The sequence below is a fragment of the Stegostoma tigrinum genome, chromosome 33, assembly GCF_030684315.1.
Source record: "Stegostoma tigrinum isolate sSteTig4 chromosome 33, sSteTig4.hap1, whole genome shotgun sequence".
Classification (NCBI taxonomy): domain Eukaryota; kingdom Metazoa; phylum Chordata; class Chondrichthyes; order Orectolobiformes; family Stegostomatidae; genus Stegostoma; species Stegostoma tigrinum.
This window is the reverse complement of record NC_081386.1, coordinates 31,231,300-31,249,415: the sequence shown is the minus strand read 5'-3', so window position 1 is coordinate 31,249,415 and position 18,116 is coordinate 31,231,300. Positions and strand designations below refer to the sequence as shown.

At 43.6% G+C, this 18,116-nt stretch overlaps 1 protein-coding gene across 1 annotated transcript in view; it reads left to right on the top strand.

Moving 5' to 3' along the window:
- Window positions 1–443: 443 nt before the first annotated feature.
- Window positions 444–18,116, top strand: part of smad6b (SMAD family member 6b) — a 56,376-nt gene continuing 38,703 nt past the window's right edge. The window contains exons 1-3 of the mRNA XM_048562520.2: window positions 444–1,200; window positions 3,971–4,027; window positions 5,197–5,265. Coding sequence (XP_048418477.1) covers window positions 783–1,200; window positions 3,971–4,027; window positions 5,197–5,265 — 544 coding nt within the window. The 5' untranslated portion in view covers window positions 444–782. The remainder of the gene's footprint in view (window positions 1,201–3,970; window positions 4,028–5,196; window positions 5,266–18,116) is intronic.

The window sequence follows — 18,116 nt, the reverse complement described above, 5'->3', positions numbered from 1 at the left end:
TCACAGGGACTCCTCTCTCCAGCTCGCTACTGCCTGCCAGGGTGTGTGTGTGTGTGTGTGTGTGAGATGATTTTTTAACAGCTTCGAAACCTAGCAGATGTACTGAATTGTTACATTGCTGAAATTTGCAATGTGATTTGCAGGAGAGACGCAGCTCACTTGGATCTATTGCAAAGGAGGGAAAAGGACACGCATTCAATGTGAAGACTGCAGCTTTTAAAGAGGAACGTTTTTGTCTTGTTGAGGAAGAGCAAGGTGTAGGTTGAGGAGTTGTTGGAGATATTGCCGTCCCCACGAGAGGAAAATCGCGTGTTTTCGATATATTTCATCTCTAAGATCTGGCTCGTGGTTTCCAAGTTGCTTATTTTTTTGCAACATTTCACTATTTCCCCCCCCCCTTTTGCATTGGTTACTGTTGGTGTATCTGTCTCTCTTTCTGCCCCCCCCCCCCCCCCCCGCCCTGTCCTGTTGCACACAGCCTCCTTTTCCCCAGCCGAATGTTGCAGCTTGGATTACAGTGTAGCTGTGATCTGTTCCCGGAGCTAGCTGGCTGTGCTAACGCATGGCTTTGCTCTCAGCTTGATGCCGTGTGATCTGCTCCCTTTTTAAAAATCCCCCCTCCCTTTCCCTTCCCTTCCCCTCCCTTACCCCCCTCCCTATTCCCCCCACCCCCTCACTCCCAGCCCAGGTCGGGAGGGGAGAGGCAGAGACAGACTGGCATTGTGAAGCTGCAGCGTTACAATTTGCCCTCCTTCCCCGGCTATTCCGTCTATAACCGTCGTATGTTCAGGTCTAAACGGTCGGGCCTTGTACGGCGACTTTGGCAGAGCCGGGTAACGGGAGGAAATGGGCAGGAGGCGGACGATTGGAGTGACCTGGCCGGATCGCTAAACGAGCTGAAGTCGGTCACTCACTTGCTGCTGAAGAGGCTGAAGGAGAAGCCGCTGGAAGTGCTGAGCCAGGCGGTGCAGAGTAGCGGGGGGTTACACACCGCCTGTGTACCTATGGCCAAGAACGAGCTGAGGGTTGGCAAGCAGACACTGGCCCCTCAGGTGTTACTCTGCAAACTCTTCCGCTGGCCTGATCTCAAGCATCTCTTCGAACTCAAGCGACTGTACTCCTGCGAGGGTTTCTCCAGAAACGCAGACAGCTCCACCGTTTGCTGCAACCCTTACCATTTCAGCAGACTCTGTGGACCAGGTGAGCCCTCCCTTGTCTCTCTCATCTCAGGTGCCCAGCCTTCACATATTAAGAAAATCTTGAGGGGTGTGTTGAGACTTTTTCGAATTAAGGCTGTTTATTTTGGAAGAGGGGGTGCTTTTGTAATGATGGAGATGGTAGGTGCAGATGGGGACTCAACTCGCGGCTGAGACTTGCATTTTTAGCGTTTTTATAAAACTACATGGGTTTAAAATCCTATTCCTCGTGGAAGGTATCACTTTTACACGGCTGGTTCTCGCCAGACTATGCAAAGAGGCACGTGAGAAGAAGCTTTGGACGATGTGGGTTGCCTTCATTAAGATGTCACATTTTGAAAACAATTCAGTACTGCAGTGTGTGAGAAGAGTGAATGGATATAGAACCACCCTCACCTTCCCAAAAAAACTCATGTGAAATCTTTATTTTTAACCGTAATCTCAAATTAGATCCCATAACTTGCTGCTACCACCGTAAAACCCAGTTTTTCAATATATAAACGGAGCTTAGAAAGTGTTTATAATACAATATATTTAAGAAAATGCAGACCATACATAATTTCGATTTCAAACACATAAATTGATATCACTTTTGAGCTTCAGGCTGGCTTCATTCACGGGAGCTGTACATTTCAATCATTCATATGGAGTAGATGTAACATTTCAGCCATGTGTAAGCGGAATGCCTGTTTCAGTCATTCATAAAGTAAAATGCTGTTGTAGTAAACAGAGCTCAGACAATGGCACGGCTTTGGAACAGGTGAACTTTGGAGTTCTTGGCCTAGTGCGTGGTTAATTTGGGGCGGGAGATAGGAGAAAAGGGCAGTTACTTCCAGACGGGACAAAATCTCAACAGTCATCGCTGAAATAAGGTGGGAGTTTGTAACTTCCATAGCATTTGATATGCGCCTTGTGATTCCACCCCCTCCCCCCGGCCTCCTGGGCAAGCAATGTTCAGGCTTGAAAGCATGAGATTGTGTCCAACTTGTCTTTGTAAGTAAATGTTGTAGGCGCCCTAAATGGTCTGTCTGACTCGTGTCAAACCTACCGAGAGACCAAGGCGCTCCGATTGCAAATGTGTGTCGTGGATAGCACTTGGTGAGTGGGTAACGGTTTAAGGGGAACAGTACTGGAGATTTGAACCATTTCATACGTTAACTATCAAAAGGAGAAATTTGCTCTTTGCTTTATACATCCAATTCCTCGGATGAAACTTGAAAAGAGAGTGCTGGGTCTAAATTTTTTTTTTAATTGATGTTTACAATTTATTCACGCGCTTTTTTGTGGGGAGGGGAGAGTTAGCTTTGGATTTTATTTTGTCATCAATCCATCTCTGCAGTTAGTGATTTAGAATTCACACTCTCTGGTGTTCCTTGCACATGATGGGAACGGCATGAAAAGTGGGTCGTAGATCTGAGTTCTAAATTGAGTGAGGTGCTTAGCCACAGTTATCTTTCTCCATTACAGACAGAAACAACTTGTCATGTATTTGACGGGAGGGGGGGCACCATTCCACACAAATATTGAGGGCGGGGGCGTGAAGATAAGGAGGCGATCATCATGGAGTGCCCGCTGTCTTGGCATCAGTCATCACCACATTAGAGCAATTAGCCAACTGAGCTCTTTTAAGTCTGTCACTTTGGTTCTAATAGTGTGGCGGCGACACACAACTTGACAGACGCTTTTGCGGGGAACTGGGCGAGCATCTTCCTATTCATCGTGGATAAATAATGTAAGCGCCGTTTATATGACGAGGAGAACCTGCAGGCCCTGTTTGAGAATCTAATAATACAAAGGAGAGGGGGATAACTTGATGCGGAGAATTGTGAATTCAATCTGTTTACTTTGAAATAATCAGCGCTGTTTAAACTCGGGGGTCTGTTTAAAAACGTTGGGGGGGGGGGGTTTGGTTTACAACTATCGCTTTAAAGACCCAAAAACAAGCTCCTAGCCTCGTCCGGTGTTGTTGCATTTTGCAAATAGCTGAGGATCACTGATGCGTGACGTGATAACGTTTATATTAATGTTACTGATGCGGATTCTGGCTTTCACCTGCATATGTCCTTTGTGTTTTTTTACGAGTGAGCAAAAAATGTTTTTTGGAAGAAGTCTTTAAGATTCGACCGCTGTCGGTTGCAGTCTCCTCCCTAGCTCACTTCCAACCCACGAAGACATCTATTTTTTGACGCGAAATGGCTTTAATCTAGCCAATTGTAACGTTTTACAGTAGTAACGAAAACGTGTGTGTTTCCTTCGCTTTTGGAGACTTAGCGAGTCAATTTCACCCTCCCTTTATCATTTCTAACAGAGACAAACGTTTCCGTTTTGTTTTAAGGAAGTTGTGGTCATCTCGTGTTGAATTTTTCCTTAGGAAAAAGATTTAAATTTTCTTAATTCTACATACCGGACCGGATTCGAGCGAATGTGATTTTAATCTCAAGGTTTTTTTTTCTCTCCCCTCCTCTAGTGGGAGGGGATTGAGGTCTGGAATTATCCCTTTGAAATGAGATCGATTTCAACTCGTGTTTTTTTTCTCCTTTTTTTTCCCTAAGAAGTTCGAAAGCTATTTAGGTAAAGGAGTGGCAGTAATATGCAGTTTCCATATGTCTGGCGCCAGCCTGGCTCCCTCGCTCATCTGACGATTGAACATCTAGGCAATTACTGCAAGCTCACTCCCCCTACACTTAAACCTTTCCCAAGACAGAAAGGATTTTTTTCTCTTCTTCTTCTCCACTTTTTCTTTCTGTTTTTAACTCCCATGTCGTCATTTTCAGACTCTCCACCACCTCCTTACTCCAGATTCTCTACAAGTGATGAGGAAAAGCCACTGGGTAAGTTCTTAAATATGTCTAAAATTACAACTGTTTTTAGAAACTTGGTGTTAGTTTTGGGGGAATCGTGGCTAGACCAGAATATTATAATAAACATGCTGCCACAGCAGCTGTATGCCAGCTTGTCGTTTTTGTGTGCGAGAGGTAGACAGTCCATGCTCTGATTAAACATGATTAAAATATTTTAATGTGATTTAGGAATTTATCATCCCTTGTTACCACAGGCTACCTGAAAACTCTGGGACTGTACCCCACCAGTGGTTTCAGAAGGGACAATGTAGGGGAAAGGAGGAAAAAAAATCACCAAAGCTTTTCATTAAACTTTTCAAGTGTTTTAAAAACAGAGTTTTGTTAAGACTGTACTAATCCAGCTTGGAAGGATTATTAATTGTTTGGGTACAGTAACTGCACATTATCCAGTTCAGTTTTATATTTACCCCACCGAGTGTACACCTGTAGTTTTTCAGCAAAGCCTGTGAATTTTGCTGCTATTTTGTGCGTTTGCCAACCAAACACTGCAGAGCTTCAGTGAGTTAGGCTGTGGTTGGGAGTGTGTAGTGCTGGGGTTGCACAGGATCAGTCATGAGGCAAGCTTCTGTTTGTCCTGGGTTAAACTCTTCCACTATTTAAATCCTAATAATCGCACAGTTTTTATGTGGCATTTATGGAAAAAACCAAACTTCTGAATAAAGGAGGAGAGCAGTGCAAAGAATATAAAGACACTTACAATGTTGTTTTGTGCCAGTGCTTCTAAGTTAGGGTTGAGGAAGATTATAAAAATTTGCTTGTTGAGAGCTGGATCTTTGATGCAAGGTTTGGCGAATGGAAGTTTTGTAGATTTTTGTTTCTGTAGTCCCTCCTGGCTTCTATTTATGCTGAACACCCGTTAACTTTGCTCTGAAATGTTACAAACTTTGTGCGGTATGAGATGTTCTCGCCCCACAGCATTGTAAAGCCCAAGTCCAACGTAACACCTAGCTTCCCTGTGTAATCATAACATGCTTGAGGAATAGGGTAATGTGTATGATTTGGCTGTTTTCCATTGTCACGGAGTGGTTGTATACGATGGGTTGGGAGGTGCATTGTGGCGATTCACCCTGTACAGTGGTGTTGATACATCTGTGTTTACAGTTCCCGCATCCTTAATTTCATCTTTTACCATTCCCCAGAATGCACGGCATCCTGCACTGAAACAGAGGCCACCAGCTCCCCAAATATCACACCTGGAGATTTCTCAGGTAAGTCTTTTGAATTATGTATTGAATGTGTAAACATGAAGGAAATGAGACTGATTTGATTAATGAGAGTTCAGAGGCTTCGTTTTGTTAGGAAGGATAGATACCACAGTAGCCATGATGGATATTACTATCTCTTTAAAATTCTTCAAGGTGATTTATCCTTGTGGAAAATATTCAAGGGAATTTTTGATAATGCTGGGTTTATTATCTGAGTATGTTGTGGAATAATGAACAGTATTGCGCTGAGTCTGTGCCGATGTCACCTGGAAACGCACCTGGTCCTTTTTTGAGATTGTGTTGATTTGCAATAGAAACAGAAGTTTTGGAAGTACACAACAGGTTGGGCAGTATCAGTGGAGAGAGAGGTGGAGTCCGTTTCTTAAAACTTGCTTCAAAACCGCTTCGTTTTGTACATGGCTTTCCCACTTGAAGTTTTGTTTTGGTTTGGACGCTGGAATTATCAAGTCTTGGAAATGTGCTTTGGGAAGACTTTGTCAAGCTCTCTTAGTTGGGAGTGAGGTGTGGAATATGCTGCTGTAGCATGTCTCCCCCTCCCCCTATTGTTTTCCTTGACCTTTTTTTCTTGATTTGCCAAGTGAGACTGAATGTTTTATGCCTCTTTGACTAAGTGCGATGACAGAAATGGCAGCAAAGTGGTTGGCTACTTTAGTTGAATTAATCTTGTCAAGTTGTCACTAAAAGGATCTTTTGATATGAAATTCAAGGAGGAGTTTCTTCTGACGAATGGCCACTTGCGTACAGTACTAGACTTTGTGTTAGTATTCACAACCCTTTCACTAAAACCATCAATAGGAGAGTGGGGTCAAGTCAGACAGTTCACTTATTTCGCAGCATGACTAACTCTCATGTGCTCCTTTAACTTCCCAGCTAGTTAGGGGAGGGACCACATTTGCCCAGATGCACCAAGACTGTAGACAGACAAGGTTGACATAAATGGATCCCTTTGGTTCTTGCAATTTTGGACATGGCTATGATACCAGTTGGAAGAATTGCACTTCTTTTATTTCTTTATTTGTTCGTGTGACGAGGACATGGTTGGCTAGTTAACTGTCACTCATATTGGTATGGGTTTGGAGTCTCATTTCGGCCAGACCAATTATGGATGACAGATTTCCTTCCCTAAAATATATTAGCATTTCGTTTCAAGATAGCAGGAACTGCCACTGCTGGAGAATCTGAGATAACAAAGTGTAGAGGTGAATGAACACAGCAGGCCAAGCAGCATCAGAAGAGCAAGAAAGCTGACATTTTGGAAGGGCCTATACCTTTCAGCATTTCGTTTCTCAGTGACTATATGGGCTGAAATCAGTATGCATGAGATGGCATGTGCTAATATGCCTGGTTTTGAATTTGCTGGTAATATTTATAACGAGTATTGTTTTGGGGAGGGGGTGTGGAGTGAGTTGGCCTGTAGTGATTCAGTCGGTAAAAGGTGGCCTGGCGCTGATTCCTGAGAACAAAGGTCCTGGGCTCGATTTTTCACTGTCTGTCCTCTGGTTGGATAAGTGCTGCCCCCTGGGCAAAGTTAGTGGAATATAAATTCAACCAAAGTGCCACCTTCTAGTCTCAACAGGCAACTTTGGAGGGTGTGAAACAGGCCTCTGGCATTATGTCAGGTCAGCATTGCACTTGGCTGTGACACATCTCCATGCTTAATGTGACACATCTCTGCATTGACATCTAGTGTCCAACAAGACAACCAGAAGAACAGTTGCTTTGAGCTATGTAAAGGTCATCAGTTAAGGCTGAGTTGGCACCAACAGGAGAGAGGGGTGAAAATAATCATATCGCTCTCTCTCTCTTTCTCTCTACACATTGTTTGAGAAGCAGGAGCATGGTTTGGTTTCACCATTGCAACAACAACAACTTGCTTTCATCTTGCGCCTTTAATGTCCCGAGGTATCTCTGGGAACATTGTTGAACAAAATCTGATAGTGGGCTCCATAAGGAGATATTAGGACTGAAGCTTGGTCAAAGGTGGGTGCAGGGAGGTTTGAGGGGAATTGCAGAATTTAGGCCTCACTATCTGAAGATAAGGCTGTCAGTGGCGGGTGGTGAAAAACGGAGTGTATGACGTGGTCTGGCTGGGGTCTGGGTGCATGTTTGTGGAGCAGAGTCCATACATGAGCATGTTATTATTTCTTTTCCCTATCAATACTTGCTAGGTGGCTAATATGGAGACTTTGGCTCTGTGATATCTAACTCTGCACGTTAGCTGAGGTTGACCAATTGTTTATCATACCCTGAAATGTAAATGAGGAGATTATCTTGCCAGGCTCATTTGTTTTGTGTGTTCTGTGGTTTTAAAGCCCAAGCTGTCAGAGGTGCAGGCGCGCTCTGCTCCAACAGTTTGTGAGATGGAAGATTACGGTGAATATTCATTGTACAAGTGTTTAAGGACAGATACCTCCCAGTTCCTGTGCAAGTTTGTTGTTGGCAGGATTTGTACTTCTGTAATGATGGCACTATGTTTTTTTCCCATAGAAATTAATTATTGATAATTGACTAGGCGCCAGACAGAGCACTTCAGCAAAATAACACCACAGTTGTAAAGTCAAAATGATTCTTGTGCAACATTGCGGGAGTCAGTGAGCCTCCAGTAATTTTGCCGAAATGTCCAGTCTCAAAGCGTTGGTCTGGCACAGAATAGCCTTTACATACCATTTGGTCATGAAGACATCTCTTAGAATTCGAATCCAGTCCTCATCCACAGCTTCCTAAAGAGAGGAACCTTGGCCAGTAAGTCTGGCTAATTTCCCCTTCTTTCTGTAGCCTCCCTACCACCCCATTCTCGAGCCCTAAGTGCTGCCTGGTGATCCAGCAACTGGGCAGAGACCTGATATTTGAGTCTGGCATTCTGAGCTAGTGTTAGACCAGTAGTTCCCAGGACATCCGTTGTCCTCTCCCTGGATATTCTGAAACATCAGCATTTCCTTATGAATGACAGTGAACCTGAATCAATTGACACTGTGCCAAGCTATGTGACCCCGAAGGTTCCGGATTGGAATGTCAAAAACTGAAATTGTTGGCCTCAGTGCTTCTGCTTTTAGGTGACGAGAAAGGTCATAGTTCCAGTTACAGTCACAATACAAGGTTGTACATTCACCTCCCAGAGCCTTCCGACATTCCAAGTTCCCTGCACTCTTTTTTTATTCTCTTATGGGATGTGGGCGTCGCTGGCTAGTCCAACATGTATTGCCAGTCCCTAGTTGCTCCTTCAGAAGATGCTGTTGATCTGCCACCTTAAACCGCTGCAGTCCATGTTCTCTGGGTTGACCCACAATGCCATTAGGGAGTGAATTCCAGGATTTTGACTCAGCAACAGTGAAAGAACAGCGATTATATTTCCAAATCAGGATGGTCAGTGATGGAGAATTTTCAGGGGGTGGTGTTCCCATGTATCTGCACCTCTTGCCCATCTAGATGATAGTAATCATGAGTTTGGAAGGTGCTGTCTAAGGATCTTTTAGATGGTACACACTGCTTCTCCAATTATGTCCTTATTTTCTCAGACTTTAGTTCTAGTCACCTACCCCATGCTGGCTGACCACATTGGCTTCTGGTCCAGCTACGCCTAAAATACATTTCTGTTAACATCTCCTCAGTCTTATCAAATCTCTTCAAGGCCTCTTCTCTAACATCGAGCCCCCCAACCCCTGCAACTTCCTTCAAGCCTCCATCTACAGCCCAACCATATTCCAAGATCTGTTCTCCTCCCTCTCTGGCCTGTTGTGCGTCCCCATTTCTTCTTGTTCCGACACTCGTCGCATTATCTTCAGCTGCTTGGACCCTAAGCTCTGGAATTCCCCCTCCACACCTCTCCATCTCTCTCCTACATTCACGTATCATTGACCTAGCCATCTGTCTTTAATGTTTGCCATAGTATGACTTAAGGTCTAATTTTATAATAAGACCATAACACGTAGAAGCAGAATTGGGCCATTCAGCCCATTGAGACTGCCCTACCACTTGATCATAGGTAGCGAGTTTCTCAACCCTCATTTTCCTTGAAATCCTTGATGCCCTTGCCAAACAAGAACCTGTCTATCTCTGCCTTAAATACACTCAATAACTTAGCGTCCATTGGCTTCTGCAGCAATGAGTTCCACAGAGTCACCACCCTCTGGTTGAAGAAAGTCCTTCCCATCTCAGTTCTAAAGAGTCAGCAGGTCTTCTTCTCTCCTGCTAATGGAAACATCTTCTCCACATCCACTCTGTCCACGTCTCTCAGCATTCTGTGAGTTTCAATGAGACTTCCTCAAATACAGACCCAGAGCCTTCAACTGCTTCTCCATGCCTGGAACTATTCTTGTAAACTTCCTATGGACCCTCTCCAAGGCCAGCACATGCTTCCTTAGATACGGGGCCCAAAACCACACTCAATATTCCAAAGATAATGGGAACTGCAGATGCTGGAGAATTCCAAGACAACAAAATGTGAGGCTGGACGAACACAGCAGGCCAAGCAGCATCTCAGGAGCACAAAAGCTGATGTTTCGGGCCTAGACCCTTCATCAGAGATGAAGGGTCTAGGCCCGAAACGTCAGCTTTTGTGCTCCTGAGATGCTGCTTGGCCTGCTGTGTTCGTCCAGCCTCACATTTTGTTGTCTCAATATTCCAAAGCAGTCTGACCAGAGGCTTGAACATCCTCAGCAGTACATCCTTGCTCTTGTATTCAAGCTCTTTTTGAAATGAATGCTAACATTTCATTTACCTTCCTAACTGCCAGGTAAACCTGCAGATTAACCATAAAGGAATCCTGAACTAGGACTTCTAAGTCCCTCTGTAGTTCAAATTCCCAAAGCTAACCCTTGTTGATACTTGAATATATTCCTCTTTCCAATGTGCATAACTTCATACTTCCCTGCATTATGTTGCATCTGCAACTTCTTTGCACAGTCTCCTAGCCTATCCAAGTCATTCTACAGCCTCCTTACTTCCTCAGCCCCAATGAAGTGCATTCTCGAAGGTGCACACGAATGCACGCACGCTGTCTTGCTGGGTATGGGAGTACCGTGAGTGAATTCCATGTAGATACTGGTTTATGCAGGGCTAGGCAGCAGGCCATTGTTAATACCTTCAGTGTCAACCCTGAACAGAAGCTAAATTTCCAATCTAAAGAGCATTTTTATTTTATTAACTCTGCACACAGATGTAACTAATCATTCTAAGAGAAAGGTAATAAAAGGTTCCTGCCAGTGAATTTTAATATTGGGATAGAAATCAATTTAATAAATTATTAATAAAATATCTGTTTGGCTAACACTTGCCTTGATCTTTCAACCAAGTTTAGTAATAATCATTTGCAGTGAAAGAGAGAAACGCACAAAAGAAGAAAGAATGCTCAGAGCTGGCTGTAACTTTAATCATTTTTCTTCTTTGCAATTATATTACAGCTGAACAGCACTTAACGTTTTTCCTTTTGGCCCTTTGAAGTCAAGTCAAGTTTTTTTTAGGTTGGTTTTTTTTTCTGTTTTTAGTCCATCCAGGTTGAGTAGAATTTATTACATTTTACAGACTGGAAAGAACATGTGACTTGCTAGATGCTATGATCTTAACGGAGAGAATTGGTGAGGCTTTCCGTAATGGAAATGAGTTTAACTAGAACAATATAACAATAAAATGGAGTGCAGTCTCCATGAAATCGGATACTTTGTCTCCCGACTGTGCAAGTTCAGATACTGAGACTTGTAATAGCAGACTGTTGCATTAGTTGATTAATGCACTCCCAGTGGTCAGACTTCTAGTTAAGAGGGTGGGAGTTTTTAAAGAGTTTCAAACTGACCCCTACTGTGCATTAACCTCTGAGACTCATTTTAACCCTTTTGTGTCAGGCTGATAATAGCTTGCACTATAAACCAGGATGTTTCTTCCTTCCTTTCCTTCTTATTTGCACATGCTCCCTCTAGACTTGCCTGATTAGCTTTTTATCGGAGGTTTTTCAAAGATAAACCTGGCTCTGCTCACTTCTGTACACACTGTGTGCAAGCATTTTGACGATCTGACCATTGTTAATTTGAAACCCTTTGAAATCCTTCACTCAGTGTGGATCTTGGCACTGAGAGAGATGAGGACTTAGATGTCACAAGTCTTTCAAAGCATTGGCAGTTTTTTGTATCGCATGAGTTTGAGGAAATCTTACTTTTCCTTTGCAAACTGATAATCTTTTGTAATATTTAATTTATTTTCATCATTTAAAGGGTGTAGGTATTGCTGGCGTATATTTTCTGTCTCTAATTACCCTAAGAAAGGTGACAGGATATCCGTTCGGTGTGGGGGATACCCACAGGAAGGAAGTCATTCAGCGACTCTGCAAGACTAGTAATATACTTCCAAGTCAGGATGGTGAGTGGTTTGAAGGGGAATTTTCAAGGGCTGGTGCTCCCATGTATCTGCTGCCCCTATCCTCCTTGATGCAAGTGTTTGTGGGTTTGAAAGATGCTGTCTAAGAAGCCTTGGTGAGTTTCTGCAGTGCATCTTGTAGATGATACACACTGCTGCTACTGAGCATCAGTGTTGTTGGTGGATGGGAGACCAATCACGATTACAACTGGCATTTCTTTATTCTGAGTCCCACACTGTCAGAGGCCAATTTTGATCATGGATGGAGTGCGATGTGAATTTTCCAGAATTGTCCCTGGACTGCAATGGTCAAATGACAAGGAGGCTTTACACAGGCCAGGATTGTACGCAATGCTGAGTCTAATTTTCTTTGTGTGTGAGCAATCTGTATTTAAGTGCACAATACTTTTTACATTTTCTTTCAAGCAGCCAGGCATGCATATCAATTTTAAAGGGGCAATGTGTACGCAGCCTCTGTGAATAATTTTGAGTTAAAAGGATAGTTGGTTGGATATCCTGGGATTTGGACACTTACATGAGAACTTGAGATAACAAAGTGTGGAGCTGGATGCACACAGCAGGCCAAGCAGCATCTTAAGAGCACAACTTGAGTTCTCAAAATATGAAGCAGAATCGATGCAGCAAATTGAGATAATTTAGGGGATATCACCAAAAGAAATTTAGGGCCTGACTTTTTTTTTTCTTTTTCCCCCAAGAGTGAAAATGGAAATGTGTCGACAAACAATGATAAAAGTCCCAAGACTTTCTTCCACAAGTGGCTACTGGTACTGGATTAGTTAGCGTAGCTGGTTTATGGACTCAGCCATGATGTCATTGAATGGTGGGAACGTCTTGAAAGATTAAATACTTCTTTCTGTTCCTCACACTTCCTGAGAGGAAGCATAACAAGTGATCAGCAGCTAGAACATAGGATGACCTCAGCTCACTGTATGCATTTTTGACATTTCAGCAGAGTCTTCTAATGGCATTCTCTATCATTTCGCAGCCTGTGTTTGGATGGTTTAGTCCCACAATCAGGTGTCGGCTCTCTGCCAATAAGATGGTCTTGTCCAAGATGACTTGACACAGATCTGCCCACGCACAAGTCCATTATTCACCAGAAAAGTCCCATTCTCGATGGTTGAGTCTTTCACAGGATGTACACCTATCAGCTGAAGTGCTGGCAGGAGTGAGGTGCCCAAACATGTGACTTCCTTAAACTGTCTCTACTGTTTGATTGGCTGCTGTGGTTGAATGACCCTTGACATTTAGAATCTAATTTGGAATGAAGCAGGTTGGCTTTGAACTTAGGCCTTACGGTTGGCAATGCCTCTTGTTATTAAACCCCACATGAAGTGAACTTTTCCAGGATTTTATTATGTAAGTGTTTATTGAATATTATGTTGTAAGTGGGTGTTTCCAGTTTCATTTTTTAAAATTCACATCCAATTGAAGAAATACAAATGGACGCAACGAAGATTAAGTCTCAGTGAAGTGGGGCTTTTTGTTTAGAATCCTTTACAATTCTTTTATTGGGATGTGGGCATGATTGGCAAGGCTAGCACTAGTTGCACATCCCTAATTGCCCTTGAACTGAATGGCATACTGGGACATTTCATGGGGCAGTCTGGACTTGTCTAGTTCAAACCAGGTAAGAACGGCAGATTTCCTTCCTTTTAAAGGACTTCAGTGATCCAGATGGGTTTTCACAACATTGGTGACTTCCATGGTCGCTATTGCGAAAACTAGCTTTATATTCCAGATTTATGAACTGAATTTGAATTTCTCCCCAGGTGCTGTGGTGGGATTTGAATCCACATTTCTAAGGCGCTAGTCTTGAGTTTGGATTATTAGCCTAGTGATAGCAAGACTGTGCTACCATCTCCCCTAACTTTGTGTCACGTTTGTAACTGTCCTGTCCCTGTGCTCCTTTAATATCCGATAACTTGCACCCACCCCACCCCCTTCAACCATCGCAGCCACCCTCTGTCAATTCACTCTTCCCTTTCTATCTGAGCTCTGACATTACCACAGGGGTGGAGAAGGGAAGGGGGGGAAAAATTCAATAAAATCCATATCTTTCAGCAATGAACATTCTCGTCCTCCATTTGGAAGCATTCAATTTGTCTTGTATTAAATGCGGGTCATTTGCACATTTTGTTGGTTCTGGCTGCTGCTGGTGGCCTCTCTAAGTGAATCTAGCCAGAGACCGGCCTGTCTTCCCCTGTTTGCATCACTTCCAGTCCTTGCCTGCCTGTCTGTCTCTGTGCAGACAGGCAATCAATTTTTAAACCTTTTATTTTAAAAATAGTGATTTTTTTTTTCTTGTTGCTCCACCTCTATGCACAATTGGCATTGATAACATCAGACTGGGAGCGCAGTGCAGACTGGGAATTTTGGAGGGCATGAGTTATTGTGTGATCATTATCAGCTCAGAGGCTGCATGACTTTCTGCCTATGGCATGCTTCAAAGGAGAAACTTGCGTTTCTGCTGTGATTAATGCTAACCACCAGAGCTAATCCATCACAGTAACCTCCATGAGATGCAGAAACAAACTTGGAGCCAGTTAGGATAATGGCCATTGAATTCATTCATGAAAACCATTTTTATTAAGATTAGGTCTCCATATGGAGTGGTTTTTTAAACTTTGTTTTGTTGGAGCTCTAAAAATGGAATGCTGCAAGAATTTCTTTCCAACCAAAGATTTCCTTCACTTGTACATAAGATGCTTTCTCAGAAGTGAGCAGTCCCCCCTCCACTCCCTAAGGTGAATATTTATAGGTACGCTGGAGAGTGTAGAATTGGTTACTATTTGTGCCATTGCTACATGTCTTCTCTGTTATTTTTCCAAGATCAGATAAAAATAAATAAATTCTTTCTTTCTCTAATCTGGCCTTCACTCACTGGTTTTCTTGTAGAATCTGTGGAGAGAGGAAATACAGAGTTAACATCTCGAGTCCAACGTAGAATCCCTACAGTGCGGAAACAGGCCCTTTGGCCTAACAAGTCCACACCGAACCTCAGAGCATCCCACCCAGACCCATCCCCTTGTAACCCACCTAATCTACACAATTCTGAACACTATGGGCAATTTAGCGTGGCCGATCCACCTAACCCGCATGTCTTTGGACTGTGGGAGAAAACTGGAGCACCCGGAGGAAACCTACACAGACACAGGAAGAATGTGCAAACTCCACACAAACAGACATCAGAGGGTGGGATCGAACCTGGGTCCCTGGTTTTGTGAGGCAGCAGTGCTAACCACTGAGCACATGACTTCTATAAAGAAAAATATTAACCCTATCACACAGAAGCTACTAGACCTGCTGAGTTTCTTCAGCATCTGGTTTTCATTTCAGATCTCCAACATCCAGGATTTTTGTTTCTCGATTTTTCTCTCAATCTCTCTCGCACTCTGAGGAAAGGTCTGCTCCTCAATACTATTCCAGCAGTTCTGGTCAATCATGATCTTTCTATGTCCCAACTCCATCTTTCTCATATTCCATATCCCTTTATATTCACATCTAACAAAACTCCATTGCTCACATTTGGAATTATTAATTGAATGACCATGTCCTGCTCTCTGTGGGAGAGAGCTGCATGCTTGTCCCACTTTCTGCCTCCTACCTTCTCCCCCAAAAGCCTTGCTTTGCAGTGAGAATCGAAGTCTCAGTTTCTCTGACAGGGGAAAGGTTTTTCTCTGTGTACATTAATAAATCCTCTCGACATCCTAGTTAGTCTTCAGTGAGACATCCTTGAAAGTTTACATGTTCTAGGGAATTCAACCTGGCTTCTGCGGTATCTTCTCTCAATCCTGACAGGGTCATGTTCGCTCGCTGGGAATCCATTGGAAGCCTAGATCTTAGCCTTGGGGCTATTAACCAAACCTGTAGTTCTCCAAGTGAGATTGGGAGCTGGGTGTGGTCTCTGAAGCACTTGCAGCTACCTTTTACCAAAGTATCTTTCTCCAGTCGGTGAGGTTTTTCTTAACTTGCTTTCAAATAATCGACCCACCCCTGAAGTCCCGACACTACCCTCCTCTCTGAGTAACAATCACAGTGAGAAGTACAAGCAAAGACAGTTGCTTGACAGACTGCTGCAGTATCACAGATTAGACATTGCTGCGGGGTTAGAACTGGGCCGTGATGGTGCTCAGAAGCAGTTCGTGAAAGGTTTACTAGACTAGTAAAGTCAATGAACAAGAGAAATTGTTGTTACGACGAAGGTAAAAGATTATTTGGGGACAGGCAGGAAAGACCAGATCAGCTGTGATCTTATTGAATAGCAGAGCAGGCTCAAGGGACTGAATGGCCTTCTCCTGCTCTCATGCTATAATCTGCCACTTTGAAATTGAGATAACACAGTGTGCAGATGGAGGAACGCAGCATGAGTGGAGCAGGAAAGTTTGCCGGTTCAGGTTGGGACCCTTCTTCAGAAACTGTGTTTTGTATGTGAGGCTGAGCAGGCCGATGGACGGGAGCTTAGTTTGAAAAAGAGTAGAGGAATGAACTTGAGGAGAGTTGATGAAAGCAGGGGGCCAAGGACAAGGTTTCAGATTCTGCTTCCATCTGTTTCTTGGCCAGGATCTCAAAACTTGGGCACTTCTTGTATCACTGTTGGTTTCCCCCATGAATTTGCTCTAAACTCTCAGCATCTATTCTGTAAACTGCAAATTCTTGATCTGTGTCCTGTGCCAATCCTGTTCAGTCAGGTTGGTGGCTGGTAATTGTGGCTTTTAGCCCAGAACTCAGACTCTCAACAAAACTGGAAAAATGTCAGTGTGTATGATGTACTTTGGCCGTCTTTAAGCATGCAGTCCACAGGTTCAGGCAGGACACGTCAGGCAGCATGTGTATCATGGGGTCTCCTCCCGACAATTCAATTCCAATTCACTCCATTCCAGTCATCTGGTGGTTCACGTTCTTTAAATACTTAGTTCCCATTTAATTGCACTGTTTAAGATGGTTTAGATTTTTAACAAAGGATAACAGTGCAGTATTCAGAGGGTAGTGGTGTGTATAGGAAGAGGAGAGACTCTCTGTAGTGAATATTACCCAATAATTATTAAACACCTTGCTACTCCCATTCCCACATGGGACAGTAACTTTATCTCTTTCGATGTGTTCTAATTCATAAGTGTTTGAGATCCTAGTTCCTACAAAGAGTCATGCAGGAACCAAAATGAGATGGATAAGTATTTGAGAAGACAAGAGTGAGGGTAAATAGCTTGTGTCTGCACTGGCTTGGTAGATCCCTGGAATGGTAGGTTTAACATACAATGAATGGCTAAGGATCCTGGGATTGTATTCATTAGAGTTTAGATTAGAAAAGGTGGACGCTGGGAAGTTGTTTCTGTTAGGCAGGGAGACTAGGACCTGTGCGCACAGCCTTAGAATTAGAGGGGGTAAATTTAAAACGGAAATGAGGAGACATTTCTTCAGCCAGAGAGTGGTGAGCTTGTGGAATTCATTGCCGCAGAGTGCAGTGAAGGGCGGGACGTTAGATGCCTTCAAGGCAGAGATCGATAAATTCTTGATCTCACAAGGAATCAAGGGCTACGGGGAGACTGCAGGGAAGTGGAGTTGAAATGCCCATCAGCCATGATTAAATGGTGGAGTGGACTCGATGGGCCGAATGGCCGTACTTCCCTTCCTATGTCTTATGGTCATATGGCTTTTATTTGTGGGGGGGGGCGGGGGTAGAAATGTGAGCCACTGGTGAGGGCAAGACATGAGGAAACACAATGAAAAAAGATGAAGAGACAGTAGGAACTGCCGATGCTGGAGAATCTGAGATAACAAGGTGTGGAGCTGGATGAACACAGCAGGACCAGCAGCATCAGAGGAGCAGGAAAGCTGACGTTTCGGGTCTGGACCCTTCAATCGATTCAGAGATAGTAGGAACTGCCGAACGAAAGAAGATGAAGAGTAAAGTTGACAGGGGTGGGGGAGAGACTCTTGAATACAGCCAATATAAAGCCATCTTTTTATTTGTTAGCACTGTCCACTGTTGGTGACAGTGACTGTAACCCTAAGGCTCTGAAATTCCCTCCCTAAACAATTGCAGTTTCCCTTAAGATGCCTGTTAAAACCACCTACGTTGGGCAAAATGTTTGGTTATCCGTCTGTTTACCTATGCAGTTAGGAGTTTAAGCTTGATTGGTTTTGGAAAGGCGTACTGAGAACATCTATCCCCTGTTGCTGAAGTAGCTGAGGGGACACAGCTTTAAGGATAGGGCTTTGAGCTGCTGAGATGTGTGGGAGATGGCTATTGCACTGAAGAGAGTGGTAGTAAACTTGGAGTCTCTCTTCAGGGGCAAACAATCAACGATTCCAAAAGGAAGGTTAAGGAAATGAACATGTGAGGAGTAGGGCAGGGAAATGGGGCTGACTTGATTGTTTTTACAGAGAGCCAGGATGGTCCTGATGGGCTGAATAGCCTACAAGCTAATTATTCTCTGACTCAGAGCACTGCAGAGGGGCAGAAG